The sequence below is a fragment of the Canis lupus genome, chromosome 33, assembly GCF_003254725.2.
Source record: "Canis lupus dingo isolate Sandy chromosome 33, ASM325472v2, whole genome shotgun sequence".
NCBI classification, from domain to species: Eukaryota; Metazoa; Chordata; class Mammalia; order Carnivora; family Canidae; genus Canis; species Canis lupus.
The window spans coordinates 4921414-4940818 of NC_064275.1; the positions used below are offsets into that span (position 1 = coordinate 4921414).

General features: G+C 36.6%; 2 protein-coding genes across 30 annotated transcripts in view; both read left to right on the forward strand.

Annotated features, from left to right (window-relative positions):
* The window catches only part of EPHA6 (EPH receptor A6), an 880674-nt gene extending 868398 nt beyond the window's left edge, over window positions 1-12276 (forward strand). For all 13 annotated transcript variants that reach the window (XR_007407962.1, XM_025417283.3, XM_025417307.3 and 10 more), the window contains one exon: window positions 1070-12276. Coding sequence is in view for 12 of the 13 variants with exons in the window: in XM_025417283.3 (XP_025273068.2) it covers window positions 1070-1184 (115 nt within the window). In the remaining variant the exon portion in view is untranslated. The remainder of the gene's footprint in view (window positions 1-1069) is intronic.
* Window positions 12277-16415: 4139 nt separating this feature from the next.
* Window positions 16416-19405, forward strand: part of ARL6 (ADP ribosylation factor like GTPase 6) — a 62106-nt gene continuing 59116 nt past the window's right edge. For 12 of the 17 annotated variants that reach the window (XR_004811713.2, XR_007407968.1, XR_007407966.1 and 9 more), the window contains exons 1-2: window positions 16432-16625; window positions 17051-17240. The gene's annotated coding sequence lies outside the window, so the exon portion shown is untranslated. Of the gene's footprint in view, window positions 16626-17050; window positions 17241-19405 lie in introns of all 17 variants that reach the window. The other 5 variants (XR_007407965.1, XM_035710076.2, XM_049105415.1 and 2 more) reach the window with 3 other exon arrangements.

Here is a 19405-nt window from a genome sequence, read left to right on the forward strand (position 1 = left end):
AATTAGACATTACACTTTTAACTATTTCCCTTTGGAAGAGTATGTTTGATTCCAATAGCCATTTTAAAAATTTGTAAATGCTTTCTGAGATGCATATTACTCTCATTCACATCCGAGACTTTACATCAGCATAGTGACTCACATATACTAATCTTGTATAATCAATTCTGTTACTTTCATCAAATGTAGTAATTGTAGTAATACATTACCATCACGTAAATTCAGAGGTCCTCCTCTATATTAAAAAAGCTGGACATTTTTCTGTTGTCTCAAAAATTATTCTTTGCCTGGGTACAGTAAAATGTTCAACATATGCTTAAAAGGTAGATACTAAAACTAGTTGGTTGAACCAACTATGAAATCGCCATTATTTTGAAATAGTAATGGCAATTTTATTTAGTTCAACATAATACAACAGCATTTTTTCCAGATTGTTGAATGACCACAGGGCTCAGATGAAGCCCCTATTATACCATCCACCCCATATATTATTTTTGCTGACACTGTTGAAAATTTGTATCATTATCTAAATTGTATACCTGAGGCGCCTGGGTGGCTCAGTTGGTTAAGCATCCAGCTCTTGGTTTCAGCTCGGGTCATAATCTCGGGGTTGTAAGATCAAGGCCCACATTGGACTCCATGCTCAGCAAGGAGTCTGCTTAAGATTCTCTCCCTTTGCCACTCCGTTCTCTTTCTTCCTCTCTCTCAAATAAGTAAATAAATCTTTTTAAAAACTGCATGTCCTTTAGGTCTATGAAATGTCTGAACATTGTGTTGGTACCTGAATTTGAAATTTTTCTTTGTATCCTTAAATTTGAGGTAGACTGGATATATTATCTGGCACCGGGGAGAAGAAAAATGTAACAAAGTCTTGATGTTCACTGATATCTCTGTTTAAACTCTCATTTTACCAACTATACAATTTTTGTTAAGTTCACAAAGCAAATCTGACATGATACATATTTACCATAAGTCTTCATTTCTTATCTCCTTGTACTTACCAGATCTAAATGTCCATATTCTCTCTCCTCCCCTCACTCCCATCTCTGTCTCTTTTTCTCTCTCACAGTGATATTAGAAGAATTGGAGTCCTTCTCATTGGACACCAGAGACGGATAGTCAGCAGTATACAGACTTTACGCTTACACATGATGCACATACAGGAGAAAGGATTTCATGTATGAAAGTACTACAAGCACTTGTGTTTTGTGCCTCAGCATTTCTAAAATGAACGATATCCTCTCTACTACCCCCTCTTCTGATTCTCCAAACATCACTTCACGAACTGCAGTCTCCTGTTCAAACTACGGGCACACACCTTTTGTTTATGCTTCTAACCTGGATTTTAAAATTATGCCTCATAGCTCCTCTCTGAATAACCTGCAGATAAAACCCTGGCCCGCTGCAGATTATCACTGACACAATGGTAAATAACTCAGCATGGATGTGTAACTTTGTACAACAGTATTTGGGAAGTGTTCACGAACTTAAAGGAATTTGACCAGGTGTGGCTTCCTTAATGATGTATTTAGAGTTTGACGGTAGATAAAAAAGAAATAGTTGACCTTTCTTTCATGTTTTGTGATCAAGTAGCTTCCAAACTGACGTGAATACTTTTAGATAATTATATTCAACTCTATGGATCATATTGTTACTTTATTTTATAATAGTTTAACTGTTGATGCCTGATGTTGTTAGAAGTATTTGCAGAAATAACCAATGATGTCATTTGGTGAATTCTTGTCAGGTGTGACTACACTAAGAAAGGGGTTATCAGGGAGGGAGAGGGAGAAACATACTGTGCTTTTCAATCTTCTAAGGCTGGTTTGTCTATTTTTTTTAAATTAACTTCATAGTGTCCTAAATATTTCATAGTAAGTGATTGCTTAGAGGCTTTTCCCCTCTAAGTTTTATTAGCAATAGTATATTTCTCTCCTACCTTATGAAGATCACCCCAGAAAGATCAAGAGTGAAGCTTGAAATAAAACCGTGTCTATTCCCTTGGTTCAGCTTTACAAGTTTGCAAAAGCAATTATCAAAGCACTGAGAAAATTAGTTATTTTCAGTAGACTTGCTTTGAATAAAAGATCTAAGAATATAGCCTTAGATTTAATGTAAAAGTAATTAAACACAATTTTATGATAGCTATATGGTGGCCCAAAAAATAAACACATGTAGTTGGCTGATGTTGGTGCATTTTGCAAGTTAAAGAATTTTTATATTTTGTTCCTAAAAAATAAGTTACATGAACGTGCTGAGCTGTTTTCTAAACCTTTCAAGAGACAAGTATACCACTGCATGTTCCAAAGAGGATATGAACAGACCTAACCCATGAGCATATATAAATCGTGTGTCAACCTGGGCCCAAAACACAGTAACTGAAAATGTGAACACAGCTATAATGTGTTGTCATAATCATCTCAGAGGCTGCAAAAAAAAGCAAATATATTTTTCAGTGAATTATGCTGAGCAAATTATCAAAAAAGTGCTGCTTTATGAGTAAGTTCAATTGTAAAATCAGCTGTTGCCTGTGAATGTACAGAATGGCTTCTGTGCTGGGTGTGGAAGAGTAGGCAGGATGTGTTGAGAGAGATTTTAAAAGGAACAGGTTGTCTAAAGATGCTTATTTAATAAATAAGTTTTTCTCTGATCTAAGACCCAAAGGTGCCCAATCCACATTCTCCAGTTCCTACCTGAATCACAATTTTTTTTTTTTTTTTTTTGGTAATAGCAGCTGTCTTGCTATTAAAGGAGACTCACTTTCTTTTATTCTTTTAAGATTTGTTTATTGTCCCATTAGACTAGACCCTTTCACATACATTATTATGCTGATTTATCTCCTGATTTTTGTCTACCACAGCTCAATTTTTCTCATTTCAAAAAAAAAAAATTGTATAGAGCTAGAAGGAAGAGTCTTTAAAAAGTATTCCTTAAAGTATACTAAAAAGAAAAAAAAAGTGAGAAATTCATCACTTTTTAAGTAAGTGTGTCAGAAATAGCTAGCAACATTTTCTAGCCACCACCTGCATGGTCATGCGTCACTCATACACTAACTGCAGTTTGCTTGATACATTTACACAAATCCGGATACATGTAGAGGAAATATAAAATTTCCATATTTACCTGTCTTCAAATATATATTAAATAAGAACAGATGTAAAACAGATTAAATTTATTAATCATATATATTTATTTTTATAATACAACAAAAAAGGTATTTAGAAAAATAAGGAATAGAATAATTATGGTCTTCCATAGGACTCTGTCAGCAACATCTGTATAGTTTGATGAAATAAATTCTATAAAGTATTTAAACTTCTATGAGATGGGCATTCAGTACTTAAAAGATTAAAGTTCACTGTTAAGAATTTTTTTCTTAAAAGGTACAGAGATCTTTTTCTATATGTGAGTAACTTATATTTCTTTTTTTCCTTCCCCAACATCTTCCTCTAGTATTATAAAACTGCCTTTCTACTCCGTCTCTTTCCCCAAATGCTCTTTAAAATTTCTTTAGAATTACATTCATATTTTTCAGAACTGTAAGCATGATAATCTTACGTGTAATTTTGAACCTCATTATGGTCAGAAACACATGGTTGAAATATTTGTGCACGATTAAACAGATATATTAAAAAAATAAGGATATCTATTTCTTAATTGCCTACACACAGACCCCTGATCCCAAGGATATTATAAGATTTAGGAATATTAACAGTTAGGTTGCCAAATTTATTTGGAAATTTTACATGAAATATTTTGAGAATTACTAGTGCACATACTTAGTAATTAAAACTGTTTAATATGCATAAGTATAGAACCTAATTATAGAAAGAAAATTAGTAACTTACATAAATCACAGCCTTCAGTAATGATTTTTGATAACTTCAGTATGCATATACATTCATGTACCTGCTTTATTTTACATTTTCTGATCTATACTATTGAGGAGCTTTTTGGATTTTGTAAATCGAGACAGTTGAAGAAACCACTTTTGTTTTATTTCCTGGGTGGTCAGTTTCCAGTCTATAAACAACTCATTATCTCATAGTATAAGGCATATGTGGGGGAAAAATATAAAAACAATGTACAATCGAGAAGAGACATTAGGTATATAAATCATTAAAAAAGCAATCAGAAATTGCAAAGCTCTTGGCTTACTGAGAATCAAAATGTACACCACTTTTGCACTGAGTTATCTTATAGCTGCTGACAAATAAGTTATGCATGCTGTAGTCTAAAAAAGAAAAAGAAAAAAAAGATTTGTATTCTTTAATACCCTGCATTACTCTTTAAAACCTATCCAGATATCAGCTGAATAAAAAACAGCCTTGTAGCTACAGTTCTAAGGCCTGCTTCAGTCCTCACATGGAAAACAAATCCAAAGTCAACTCTTGAAAAGCAAAGTCAGTCTTTACAGAAGTCCTAATGAAGTGGTGGTAAAGAATGAATCTCAACCACATTTCATTTAAAAAGTCCATTTTTTGTATCTTTCCCTACCAAAGTTCTACTTTATAAATCAGTCGGTTAAATCTCTTATCCCAAAATTTTCACCAATATTAGGTCTCTTTTTTCTGTTCCTTCATTAAATTTCCTAAAACTTCTTGCTCAGTCAGCTCCCCGTCTCCTCTCTTTATTACTCCATCTCCTCTCTTTTCCTTTCTCAGTTTCTACCACTCAACCCCTGATCCCTATCAGCAGAAGAAAGCTCGGAAAATCTAAAAAGATCTTACCATCTCTTTACAAGAGGCTGAAGGCGGAGGGAAGGGACTGTTGCAGGAGCCATACATTAGTATTTTGGGTCCCACCACATAAACGAGAGCATTTGCACTCACAGAGAGGGAATGAACTTTTTATTAACTGGAAATTAAGTGCTTTGGAAAGTAATTTAAAAATGGATGATGATGATCCTTTTCTATAGCTTTAGATAAGGAAATTATTAATTTAAAAATTTGTATTTTAAGAATAAAAAACCATTATCCATTCACAGTTGGTGGACTTGTGTTTATACAACAAAGAGGCTAGAAGCAGATATATCTCTTCTTTTAATATTCTCACTTTAACTTTTCCAAGCTCAGATTCCATTTAGTAGAAAAGACTTTACTACTTCAGTTCAATCCAAAAATATTTTGATACTTTTTACATGAGGACTCCGAAAGAGGGGCACCTGGGTGGCTCAAGCATCTGCCTTGGGCTCAGGTCATGATCCTGGGGTCCTGGGATGGAGCCCCTGCTCAGTGGGGAGCCTGCTTCTCCCCTCTGCCTTTCTCCCCTCTGCCCGCCACTCCTCGTGCTTGTGCTCTCTCTCCCTCTCTCTCTGTCAAATCAATAAATAAAATCTTGAAGAAGAAAAAAAAAGACTCCAAAAGATGGAGTAGTACACTGAGTCAAATTGATGTTATCCTTCCATTAGGACACCAGGCACTGAAGTCGCCTTTTAGGTTGATCAACATTTTCAACAACTTTCAATCTTTAATTATAGGGGTTCAGTAAGGACAGTATAAACTTCATTAGTTCAATTTAACAAATATCTATGAAGTGTCTCCTATACACATAAGGTTTTATGGCAAAGATGATTTTGGCTGTACTGTCCTTACCTTCAAAATAACTCTTAAGATTAAAACTTAGAGGTTGGAGCCTATTTGCTATGTTTGCTGTGATTTCCAAGTCACTAAGGGCCAGCTCTTTCCATAGAAAAAAAAATACATTACATAAATCAATAAAGCCTTGTCCAGTGTGAATTGGATTTAGAATCCATATGGAGAAATTTATTTTGCACTGTAGATTCTCATAAAACACTCCATACTTCCTATAGCAGAGAGGAACAATCTTGCAGTATTCTCTTAAGACAATCTCTCCTTAGAAGTTACAGATTTTTCTTGTCCAGTGGCAAACTTTTCAGTTCATGTGTGGTAGAGTCACTACCTCAAAGGTGCCTCCAATTAGAAAATATTAGCCTTTTTTTAAAACAACTCTGGAGTAATCTCTTTTCCAAGCCAATTCACTGGTATTAGTGAATGTAAAAATAAGTATGAACCTGCAATAGTTGCACAAAATTCTTTCAAACATGCCTAGATCTAACACGGTACTAGATGAAGTAAAGGAAATGAAAAATCTTAAGTTGCAGAGGCATAAATACCCCCTTTCTCTTACTGTTTCCTTAAAAAAACAAAATATTAGGCAGGTATTTCAAAGATTTCTTTGGATAAAAATAAATTTTGTATATTATAAGGGGGATGTGACACTTCTGAGAAAAAAAGGTCAACAGATACAGGTCATCAAAATGTAATTTTTATCTTCTTTCTTCTGACTAGTAATTAGATTTGAACTTCAGATTAATGATACATTATTCAAATGTGTAAAAAAAAGGATATTCACATCTTAATTGAAAACTTGGGGGGTGCCTAGGTGGCTCAGTCGGTTAAGTGCCCAACTCTTGATCTCAGCTCAGGTCTTGATCTCACGGTTGTGAGTTCAAGCCCCATATTAGGCTCCACACTGGGCATGGAGCCTACTTAAAAAGAAAAAGAAAAAAGACTTGGGTTATTTTTAATTCAAAACAAAAAATGGTTGGTTGGTATTTGTGTTGTTTAGGATTATGGAATAGATTTGAAAGTCTACCTTTAGCTTATCAGTAGTGAATCAAAATTACTGAATTTTAAAAATGAAAAAAATAATGTGAAGAAAACTTCTCATTTACTAAGGGTAGCAAAGCATTACTAAAATTATATAAACTTCATCTTTTAAAAACACCTGGCAAATAAAAAGTTTTGTGTATCTCTTAAGGATATCAACTCATTTCCACTTTATTAGATTTTTTTGCTCTTTCCCATTGAAAGCAGTTTCTTTCTAAACAAAACAAAGAAAGATTCTCACTTGGGTTTCCATGCTCGTTAACTATAGTACCAAATCTCTATATCATTAAGAGAACTTTTGATTTGTTTCATTTAAAAGGAAAAAACCTCAAAGAAGAATTCCACTATCCTTAGACATACCTAATTCATCCTTAAGAATAACAAAGGCATTACAGAAAAATTACCTGACAGATGAGGATGAAAGATAGCTCTTGCTCTTAAATGTAATATAAAGAAGTGGTTTCTACTTTTGATTAGAAAATGAAGTACAGATTAACAACACAATTTCCTGGGAGTTGTAAATTAGAAAGGTATCAAACTCAGTGAAAAATCTTCTCTCAAGTGAAGCTCTTTCCTTACCTATATTTCTCCATTCTTTTTAACCCCTGGATGTCTTTGTTTGGTTATAATAAACTCACTTTTGGTTAAGATAATAAGCTATCAACTCAAATAATAAATCAGAACAACTGAGATATGACTTTAAAATGTTCTACAAAATAATGAAAGAACAACCTACTTCAGGATTCCTATTCATTTAGCCCAGCCATTAACCTTCATTTATTCCAAAATGATGTATTATTATAAAGAAAAATTCAAGGTATGAGAACCTTCATTTTACCTATATCCAAATTTTATATTTAGGCATTATTAACTTTGAAGATAAATAAATGTTCTTGTTTTCATAACTTAAATATGAGCTTACATGCAAGCAATTTTGATGTAAACATTTCTATGAGTTTTGCCACATTTATAGATCATCATCCTCAGAACAGTCTTCATTTGCCTGTGTTCTACAAAGACCAAATATCACTTAACTTTTTGAAATCATGATAGATGGAGGGAATATTGCTAAATCATCTAAATCTAAATCTTTAGATGAGTAAACATGCACTTTCATGATTTTTACCTAATTTAAAATCTCCTCTTCTATTGTCTTTGTAATAAATTAAATCTCTCTTCTACATTTAGTAATTTGTAGAATGAAATGTATGCATTTAGCTAGAAATTACTTTTGTTAGATTTTTCATTTAAACACATCTTCACTCACTTAGGAACTAGAATATAATTCATTCTATTAGCTCATTTCTCATGCAAAGTAGTAACTTCTGCTCTCTTTAGAATAATTTACCCAGAAATATCATTATTTAAGCTGTAATAAATTTTTTCTTTGACTGTACATGCTTTATTTATTGCCACATATTTTTTATCTTTAAAATAAATCTGCTTACAACTGTGGTCTTTAGAAGCTCTATGACAAAATCAATGGCTACTCATTTGCTAACAAATCTGTAACTGAATGAGCTAGTTTTTCTGTCAATATGATTAATGCGAGTATTGTTAAATCTAACTGATTTGAATATTCATTGGTATTTTATGTAGTTCAATATCTTTAAAAGTATCTTTAAAACAATACTGAATTTCATAGACACTATGACAATGATTGGAGATTTTTTAAATTCCTGCACTGCTTGAAAAATAAGGCTTAATGTGCATAAATGTTTATCATTGAAGTTTTTAATTTGCTTTTAATGTGTTGTTTCTTCCTATGCCATGTATATGTGTTCAAAGAAAATTGTATTAATAGATCTATACTATGCAAAAATCTCATCTTCTTCTTACAAATTTAGAGTTTTGATATAATGTTGGTCTTTTAAGACCTCCAAGAGAAAAAAAATGTGTGAAATGGGAGGTTTTTTGTTTTTGTTTTTGTTTTTTTTTGGTGGGGTATAATACTTTTTTTGGTGAGCAGTCCTAACAAATAAGAATGAATAACATTTGATTTTAAAGATACTATATGTGCTTTATTTCTGATACATTATTAATCATTTTCTTAATTACATTCCATCTTAGATTGTGTCATTGAAAATCTGAATAATTACAGGATATAAATGTTTTTGGACATTTTTCATAAACTATACTTGGGTTTTTATTTTGTATTCAGTACAATCTTTGACAGCTTAATAATGCTTCTTAAAATGGTGGTTATATCTTCTATAATAACCTTATTTTTAAAAAAATCAGAGGCATTAACACAGAACATGGAAACAGACGAAGTTCTATTAAAATTTAGGAAAAGGCGAAAAGATAATACAAAAAGAGTTTTTTGTTAAAACTATTACCACATTAAAAGAAAATCATTAAAAAAGAGTGACTAAAAATTATGTCCTGTTACTCTTCTGGTAATTTTGAAACTAAAATTCATTTCGAGGATGAGAATCTCTAATATAAATGAGTCTTAATATTTGTTAAGATATATATGTATAAAATTAGAAATTTTGCCAAGATATCAAAAATAGAAATTTATTTTTAAAAAATTTAATAAACTAAATGATCATAATTACTAACATTTCCATATTACCAGTTCTTTTGATTTCTAAGACCTATATATAATAAATGAATTTGTCAAAAAATACATTGAGTATTGAACTGTCAAAGCATTTTATATGTATCAATGAATCAATCTCATTCATGAGTTTTTTTCCTGTTATTAAATGCAAAAAGTTTATATAAAATTCAGATAAAAAGATCTGAGTTGAAAGGTAATCTTTGAAAATCAATTTATGCTTTTATGTACCATATAAATTTTACATAGTTGCAAATGTATAAAAAATGTGGTATTTGCATATTAATTTTGTTATATGTGATGATCCCTACTTAGTGCTTTCAAGAAGATTGCCTTCTTTTTTCAGGTATTTTAAGTATAAAAAAAGAGCCATTTTAGATCTTTATTTCCTTTCAATATCAGAATGCTTATAACTTTCCAGTTCTCAAAGAAGTTGAAGCCAAATACCAAAACAGTATCTAGAAATTATTATTTTTGAAGTTACCCTTTTGTTTCTTTTTGTTTTTTATCTAATCTGGCTCAAATGTCTCATAATGTGCTGGAGAAAACAAACTCTTATTTTCTCATGAACAGAAATACAGTAAGAAAAATCCAATATTGGACTTGGTGTATTCAAAATAGTGAACAAATCTTTTTATAGTTACTTTTCACTACTTACCGTTTATTCAATTTTTAAAATTTCACCAGGTGGGATACTTTCAACAAAAGTGAAAAGTGATTCCATTTTTGTATAAACTGTTTTTTCAGAGTCTTCAAAAATCCCTTTGAGGAAGCAAAACATTCCCTTATCCCACCTTATAACTTCTCTCTACCATTAAATGAAATAATTAGGTATCTATAATTTAATGCAGAGAACAAAAACACAGCATGATTTCTCCAGTCAAAGCTCTGACACTATGGGGAACAGATATAACAAACAAAAAATTGAAGTTCTGTTTGCTGATCCAAAATTGTATAATTCCTAAATTTCAAAATTAGTATATACATACCTATACTGTATGTATATATACATACATAGATTGATTTACTTTAATTATATTTATCTGTAAGTTCATTTGTCCCAGTAACTAATGTCTATTGAACACTGTCATATACCAGTGTCATGTTCTAAGTACTGAAAAAGAGTGACCAAGATAAGAAAAAAGCCTCTGCCTCATGGCATTGATTTTCTAGTGGTAAAGGTACACAATAAAGAAATGTTATGTTGATAATTAAAAGCAATAAAGTTACATAGCATGACTGTGGTTTTTATATAAAATGGTAAAAGAAACTTTCTCTGAGGATGTGACATTTCAAATGCCTCAAAAGCATGAAGGAACCAGTCATGAGAAGATCGGAGGCAAGAACATTGCAGTCAGAAAGACCAATTTAATGCATGGGGGTTTGGAGTGTTTGAGGGTAGAGAGAATGGTGTGCTTAGTACACAGTAGAAGAATTAAGGAGACAAAAATGAGACAAGAGTGAAAGAACATTTATGAGGCTACAGCAATAGTTTAGGCAGACAAAAATGTTGGCTTTTGTTAAAGTGGAAGTAAAAGTGGAGAGAAGTAGGTGAATTCAGGCTCTGAACCCAGGGCTTCCTAATGAATTGGGTATGACGGGTGAAAAAGAAAGAAAATCAAAAATAAATTCTATTATTTAGGAAATGAGAGACTAAGTCAGCAGTGGTGGGGAGAAGCAGGTTTGGAGGGAAAATTAAGGACTGGTTTTAGCTACATGATGCCTGTCAGATATTCAAATGGAGAGAACGAATAGACAGTCCTATATGAGAATTCCAAGGAGCAATCGGGGACAGACATCAAGATTTGGAAGTCATCAGCACATAAATGGTGTTTAAAATTTTGAAATCACCTGGGAAAAGGCTATAAGATAGTAGGCTGGAGTTGAGGTCTAGGGCATTCCCACATGTAGAAGTTAGGCAGAGAATTGGAAGCCAACATAGGACACTAAGGAGAACAAGGTAAGATCAAAAAGAAATGCGATGGGTCATCTGGATTAAATGCTTCTAAGAAGCCAAGCTGAGAACCAAGAAATGGCCGCTGGATTTGGCAACATTGAAGTTATGGGTGACCTTGACAAAGACAGTCTCTGAAGTAAGGTAGTCAAAGCCTGATTAAGAAGAGATTGTAGGAATGCTGGTGGAGTCAACATCTGTAAACAAGTCTTTCAAGACGTTTACTGTTTAAGCAAGAGAAATAGGGCGATATATGGAGGGAAACATGGGGTCAAGAGATTTTTGGTTGTGTGTGTGTGTGTGTGTGTGTTTAGAGAAAAGGTGCTAGAGTATATTTATATGCTAATGGGAACAATCTGGTAGAAAGGGGAAAACTGATTATTGCAAGAGAGGATATAATTAGAGAAAAGGCCCTGGGAGGTTAGAAGGGTTCGGGATTCATATAGGGAGGTTAGTTTCTGATAGGAGGGGACACAGAACTGCAATGGGAGGGAAGGCAGAGTTGCGGACAAGCTGGTAGATTGGAGGAAGAAAGGTAAGGATGTTACTATGTGAGTAATTCTATTTACCAAGATGAGCTAAAAGTCAATAGAGTGGAAAGGGCATATAGATTGGAAGGGAGGGGTACAAGTCGTTGGAAGGGGGAAAGCAAACCAAGCACATGCACGCACACACACGTGCATATATACATAAACATGGTCCATGGGTATTTGTGTGTATGTAATATGCCACGGTTTGAAAAAGACCTATTGTGTAAAATATTTTAAAGCTATTCTTACTGGATATTTTTGAGACATCGTGTCTGAAGGATCTGAAACAATTCTGTGCTTTCCAAGGACCCTAATAACAGTGTTCTCTTTTCCATAATGTAGAGATTAAGTGAGAACTTCTCAATGCCATAGATACTTCTCATGTTTTGTTCTTTATTTTTGTCCATTAACAGAGTAAACAAACACATATTCTGTAACTATTATGTTATCATTTAAGCCCTATGAAATTAAAATTAGTTCAATCTTAAAAGATGTGTATTGTATATACTCAAGCTGGCAGTTTTCTCAAAATAGTATTTTGGAGGGTTTTGAGTCCCCAACTGAATTTAAAAAAAAAAAAAAAAAAAAAGGCAAACAGGATCTAATCATTTAGTAAAGCAATACTTTTACTTTCTTTTGTTTTCATATGAGAGACATCAGTACCATCTGTCATTTAGGAGAAACACATGGGCAATATGGTTGTTTTGTTCACTGTGACCTCCCTATCCTTTTGGGAGGATGTGATCTTTTAATTATACTTGGATCTTTATTTCTGGATAGACCACGTGGAATTCAATGTGTTGAATTTATAGATGCATATAGATTTGTGTAAAATTAGATTGTGAATAAAAGAATAAGATTGCTCTCCATTTTTTTGCTGTTTTATCATATACAAAAATATAAAGATGTATATGTACATGTAAGTATGTATTTGATTAAACACTGAATATTTAAATGGCCATGTCAAATATTAAATGGTAGATGTCGACAGTTGCAGTGCATTCAAAATAAAATAGTTATAAAAATCTTTGTAGCACAAATCCTAAAACGTTTAATTTAATACTAAATAGTACGTTCATATAAAATACCTAGATAACATCTGTCTAGGCTGCGACATTTAATCCTTCATAGAAAAATATTTGACTAATGAAAACCTGCAGCTGAAAACATTTCTCCTTCCTAGAAGTATGAATATGGTTTTTAAAATGTATCTCTCTGAAACCTGCCATAAAGTTAGTTACCATTAACTATGGATTTAGCAGTGTACCCATGTTCTCTTACAAAAGGAGGAAAAGATCTGCTTGTGAGAATAAGTGCAGCACTGTATTTTTTTTTATTAGTTTCTCTTTGGTATCTATTTAGAGCTTCAGTATATGCCTTCCACTCAGGTTCCTTACACAGACTATGTTCTCTTTTCTGGTTGTATAACAAGATTGTAGAGAGATAAACACAGTAAAAGGATGTTAACGATTGAACTGCAACCCTACTTACTACTGTCTACTTTGCTGTAGCAGTGAAGTAGTCCAGACTTACTTAAAGGTGGTATTGTTTTCATCTTATAAAAATCTACTGTAGTATTATGATGTTCCATGTAAATTTTCATGTGCTGGCATGCTTACAAGTTAATAGTGTTATAGGATGCTCAGCTCTCAATGAGGGATTGTTTGTGGTTAATTGCATTACATATGTCATCTATCTGTTTGCTGAAAGAATATGGTGTTTAGCAAAACTACCTGCTGAGCAACATAATAAGATTTTTGTACAAAGTACAAATTACTAATTATTGTATTTTATTTTTCTATGATTTCCTAAGTGGCATTATCAGGGTCTTACAGATGGAGTAAGCCTGTTTATTAAAATATCTATTAGCAAATAAAAGTTACAGTTCTGGTGGTTAAATCTGTGACTTTTTTGTACTGTTGTACTGCTTCATATTTGATATAATTTATTTTTTAGTCTGTTAAATCTAGATGCTCTTTAGATACATAATTCTGGATGCAAAATCATAGGTGTAATTTTTCAAAATAATTAATGTCATTAGCATCAAGGCATAAAATCACATAAATCACTATAAAGAGATACGGATTTTTGTAGTGATTTCATATTGGGAAACTATTCTGTGAGCTTCAGTAAGTTGAGTTGTTCATTGCAGAGGTAATTCTGTACACATAAGTTGCAGATGACCAAAAGATATACGTAATGTCCAACTATTCAAATGGCTTAGACCATCAGCATTCATTCCAAAAACGTCAATAAATTAGGAATCAGGGATTGTCTATATTTTTAAAGGTTGCTAGTAAGAAAATACATAAAAAGTATCCTCAATTAATCAGAATAGTGTTGTAGTCATCATATCTTACACTTAACTCTTTTGTAATTCTTCTACTACAGTCCAAAACCCAGTATGGAATTAAAACTGGTTATAAAATACCTGAAACTTTCTTCCCTTATACAGATATCTTAAGTAGCCTAGAGAAAATCACATGCCATTTTTAAAGCTTCTAACTCTCATAATAAGATGAAGATAACCAAACTACCTTATTAATCCAGTGGAACAATTTTTATGGGTCTGTCAGTACTCGAATGTACCAAAATGAAGATTTTGGCAAAGTACCAAAACACAGATTCAACCGTATGCAATATGTATGTTTTTAAACTTCTACATATTTTCAACACTGGCATTTTCCAGGTTACTGAGAGCACTGTGAGTTTCATAACCACTATTTAATCTCAATGAGAAGCCATCACATCAACTACACTTACCTACAATAATGTTGTACTTAGCGGTTTTTTCGACAATTATGTATATGCCTAATTTACTGAAAAGTTGGGTATCCAGTCTCCCCGTCAAATTTCCAGTTTTCACCAAATGTTTTGCACAAAAACAGAACTAAACCTAAGGACAGAAAATGCCAACTCCAAACAGGAAAAAATATGTCTGTGCACTAATATTTTCTGAAACTAAGATTTCTGCTAAACTCTAAGGAAAAAAAAATCATATTCAGGCTATAAGGAAATTAGCTTCTATGTCTCATCAAAATGAGTCACTTAGATGGAAAGAAACCTAATCAATACCGCCCTGTAAATGTATTTACAGTCAGAAGTTAACCAGAATACTTAGGAACTGAATCAAATCCTATCCCTGTAAGAGAAATTTCAGGACAAAGGAAGACAGGATTTATTTACTGAACACCTACTATGTGTCAAACAATATACTTTTTTTTTTTTTTTACAATATACTTTTTTAAATCAATTCAATCCTCAAAACTATCAGAGGAGACCCTGTATTTTTGAAAGTGAGGAAACTAAAGCCTGAAGAAGGTTAATGGCCTAAGGCCACACGATTAGGAAAAAGATATCCATACTCCATGTTTTTAAGGATATCTGTGAATATTTTGGAATATACCACTATTGGGCTTTTGTTGTTAGTTTTAGCCTTTCAAGAGCCACTCTCCAGAACCACATTTTTTCATTGTAAAACAACCACATCTGCATTTAGAAATTGAGCCAAACGGCACCGTGTAATCATTCACATAAACACCCCCATCATGAATTTCATATAATTTTTCTCATCTCTTTTCACCCTCCCACTCTGCTTAATAGGTAAAATTAATTAGTAGGCCAAAGATGGGGCAGAGGGGTAAAGGTGACACTAACTAGGGTAGGGGAGGGGGGGGGTAGGGGAAAGCCCCATACTCAGGGCCTAAGAGGAAACTAGAGAGAAAATGTGTCTGAGGAAGGGCTTCAATCTCCAAAACCATTCATTGGGGTGCGGGTTGGGAGGTGAGGCTGAACCATTCATTGGGGTGGGGGGGTTGGAGGTGAGGCTAGGTAGGTCGCAGGTTCCGTAAATTGACTCCTCCCGACCTTGGTGGGTCCTTTGGGAAGCGTGGCTCTAACAGGGCGGAGAGCTGCGTGTACCTAAATATTTTCACCGAGTAACCCCGTCACTGTAATTCCAGGGCAGGTTTAAGAGGCGGCCCACACGAGGCGGCCCCCTTGCTTTCCGGGGCCAGCGAGCCCATCCCGAGGAGGCGGGACAGCCAAGGAGCCAGGGTGAGGCCTCGGGCCTCCACTTTCCGGGCCTCCCCCGTCGGGCCTCCCCGTCCGGCCTGCCGTAGGGCCTCCTCTGTCCGGCCTCCCCGTCTGGCCTCCCCCCGTCGGGCCTCCCCCGTCAGGCCTTCCTCTGGCCTCCCCCAGTCCGGCCTCCCCGTCGGGCCTCCCCGTCCGGCCTGCCGTAGGTAGGGCCTCCTCTGTCCGGCCTCCCCGTCGGGGCTCCCCCCGTCCGGCCTCCCCCCGTCCGGCCTCCCCCCGTCCGGCCTCCCCCGCCGCCCTCCCCTCCGCGGGGCTCCCTCCGCGGCGCGCCTGCAGGCTCGGAGGCCTCGGGAACCCAGAACGCCCGGCGCGCGCCTGGCCACGGAGGCCACAGCAGGTTCCGCGGCGGCATCGCCCGAGAGGGCGGGGAGACGCGGCCGGACAGGAGCGCGCCGCGGCCGCGCCGCCAGGCGCTTCCCGGCAGGCAGTGCGCACGCCTACAGCTGCCGTCAGGCGCCGTCCGGGCCGCGCGGCTCCTCGCGGGCAGCGGCGGTCCTCCCGCCCCCGACCTCCACACCTTCTCTAATGCTCGTCGCTGCGCCTCTGCCATTTCCCGGGGCCCTTCGGCCCCATAACCAAGGGCGCCAGGCCCGGCTCCCCGGGACCCGGGGGGCGTGGCCTCGGAACCGGAAGCACGTCCTGTTGCCAGGGGAACGCCGCGCACCCGGGCGCCGGCCGGGCCGCTGCTCCGGCTGAGGCGCGCGCTGCGGTCGCCTCAGCTGGTGGCGGCGGCTGTGCCCGGGCCGGGCTCCGTGCGATGGAGGCGTAGGGAGGAAGGCCGAGGGGCGCCCGAGACTTCTCCCGGGACGGACGGCCGAGCGGCCCGGGCCCAGGCCGACTCCGAGGACCAGGTACCGCCCCCCGCCCCCCCGGCGCGCCCGCCGCCACTTCCTAGGATTTTTCACTCCGAACCGTTGTTTGTAAAGTGTAAAAGGTGGACAAGTTGAGGCGGCGTGTGCGGTCAGGACCAGGCATCCAGGAGGGAGACGGTTTGGGCGGGCGGTTCTGTCGGCTTTGACACCGGCCGCTTCAGGGTGTGGGAAATGCCGTGGACGCCGGCGCTCAGGGGATCCGGGCCCGGCCGGCCGCTCCCTCGGCCTGGGTCTCTGCCTCTGCCTCTCCGTGTCTCTCAGGAATAAATAAATAAGATCTTAAAAAAAGAAAGAAAGAAAGAAAGTCCATCTCCAAAAACCGAAAGCCGAATACAAATGTTTGGAGCGCTGAAAGTGTGCCTCAATTCACTCTAGGAACATTCTCTTTTTTTTTTTTTTTAAAGTTGACAAAGTACCATTCGTGGTGTTTCTCTGCCCCGTCCCCGTCTGCGACTTAACCACCTTCCAAGCTCCGCTGTGGATGAACATCCTAATACTTCGAGACTCTTCTGGCAACAAGTAATCCTTTAGAAAGAGGTTTCCCACATAACAGCCAAGGGAATTTGGTTGGCTGGTGCGCGGCAAAGCAGTAAGGTAAGAAACTGGAAAAGTACCTCAGAGCCAGACAGAGGGAGCCTTAAAAGCCACGCCCGGAAGCTCCGGCTTTACTCTGAAAGCCAGTAGTTCTCACTAGTCACCGTACATCAGAAACACTGTGTGGCTTTTTGACTTTTTAGATGTTTTTATTTATTTATTCCTGAGAGACACAGGCTGAGGGAGAAGCAGGCTCCTGCCGGGAGACCCATGTGGGACTCGATCCCCGGACCCTGGGGTCGCATCCTGTGCCGAAGGCAGACACTCAACTCACGAGCCACCCAGGCGTCCCTTCTGTGTAGCTTTTTAATATACTGGTACCCTAATGCCATCGTCAGAAATACGAATTCAGTAGTTGATTCCAGTGTGCAGCCAGAGTTGAGAATCATGGCTTTTAGGCATAGCAAGCTACAGGAGGCTTCATCTCCCACTGTGCACATAGGGCACGGTCAGTAAATTATCTGTCCTGCTTTCCTACGTGGAAAAAGTAAACTTACAGAAACGTATGATTGCTAAGAAATAGAGACATATATGTATAAGGCTATGATTACATATTTTAGAACAACTGACTTCTACATTGTACGTCCCAAAATATTTCATTAGCTAGTATTAGTTCTGATAATCTATGAAAAAGGGTTGGAAAATCACAATCCAGGGTTCTATGGATAAGGAATATTCAAGTATCAAGTTTTTGACAGTTGAGGCTTTATAGTGGATGCCCAGAGCATGATGATGTGAGAAGTGGTCATATCTTTTTTTTGAATCTGTTCAAAATTGTATGGAAGATGGAAAACAAGATAATTGTCTTAATATGTTTAGTACAATAAATAACAAAGTGACTGATAGAAAATCGACTTTGAATTATTCATGATGTCAGAAGGCGAACTTAAAGTAGATTCTGCAAATGCTCCTTAAGCTGAGACTTAAAGGAATGGATGGAGTGAGATTTGAATCTCCAAATGAGGAAAAAAGTGGCACAAATGGTGTAATCTGAGATCAAACTCATCCCTTGGATAAGATAACTGTGGCTCTCTTGTAGGCTCCATGTTCTGGTGGGGCACTGTTTCTGCTCCTTTCTACACATCATTGGAATTTGGTTTTGAAATTCCTGTCAGTATGATCTCTCAAGGGGCCTAAGCAAAATCAATGAAGCCTCCTTTTGGATGCAGTTGTCTTGGAAACCTCTCATTTAAATTGTTGCAGCCTCACATCCTTCAGGGTATGGCCTTGCCTAGGATAGTGTGGGATAAAAAATACCGAAGGAGTTGAGGGGATGATAAGCTTTTTGAACCTTAGATGGAGATGAGAATAAATCACTTAAATGAGATGAATATTTAGAGAACTTTGAAAACGATGGTTGGGAGAGTAATAGGTAACATTTAGGACACAGATTATAGTTACTGCTATAGCAATCCTTGCAGCAGTTGAAGGCTGGCACCAGAGATAGCTCTCTTCTCCCAAGATAATGTATTAATGGACCCAAGGGGAGCACCTTTGGAAAGTTTCATTTTGAGAATTCATAGCAGGTTATGAACAAGCAGTATGTCTAGCAATATATGTCTAGCAATATATTATATATTAAAGTAAGTATATCTGTTATTCCACTTGATAGAAGATACAATGTAAACTGTATATAATCAAACAAAAAAATTTAATTTTATTGTTATGACTTCAGATTAATGCATACAAAACTGGGGCTGGCTTCAGAGAAAGATTTAGCTACTGGCTCAAATAATGTAGCCGAAACCTGTTTTTCTCTTTTTTGATCTGCCTTCTACCTTCTAAGCTTCAGCATTAGGCTCTATATGAACTCATTTGCCCATAGATTCTACCAAATTTCCAGAAGAGGCAGCAGATGTTTCCAAGATTACAAGTGGCCGATTCCACATAATACTGAGTTTCACCACATTTTCTTCTTAAATATTATAATTTACTAGAAGAAATATACACTTATTTCCAGGGCATTATTCTGTGTGTTGCCTAGGGTTATAAGCTGCCAATCTGCATTTCAAATAAGACTCCTTTGTGCTAATCAGCTTAAATTTTATTTACTAAATCCAGAGCTACATTGACATGGTTTTTATCATTGTGTCTTTAAATTATTAAAGTTTTTGATGCACAGGTTCATATTTTCCATACCTAAGCTGCCTGTTATTGATACGTCT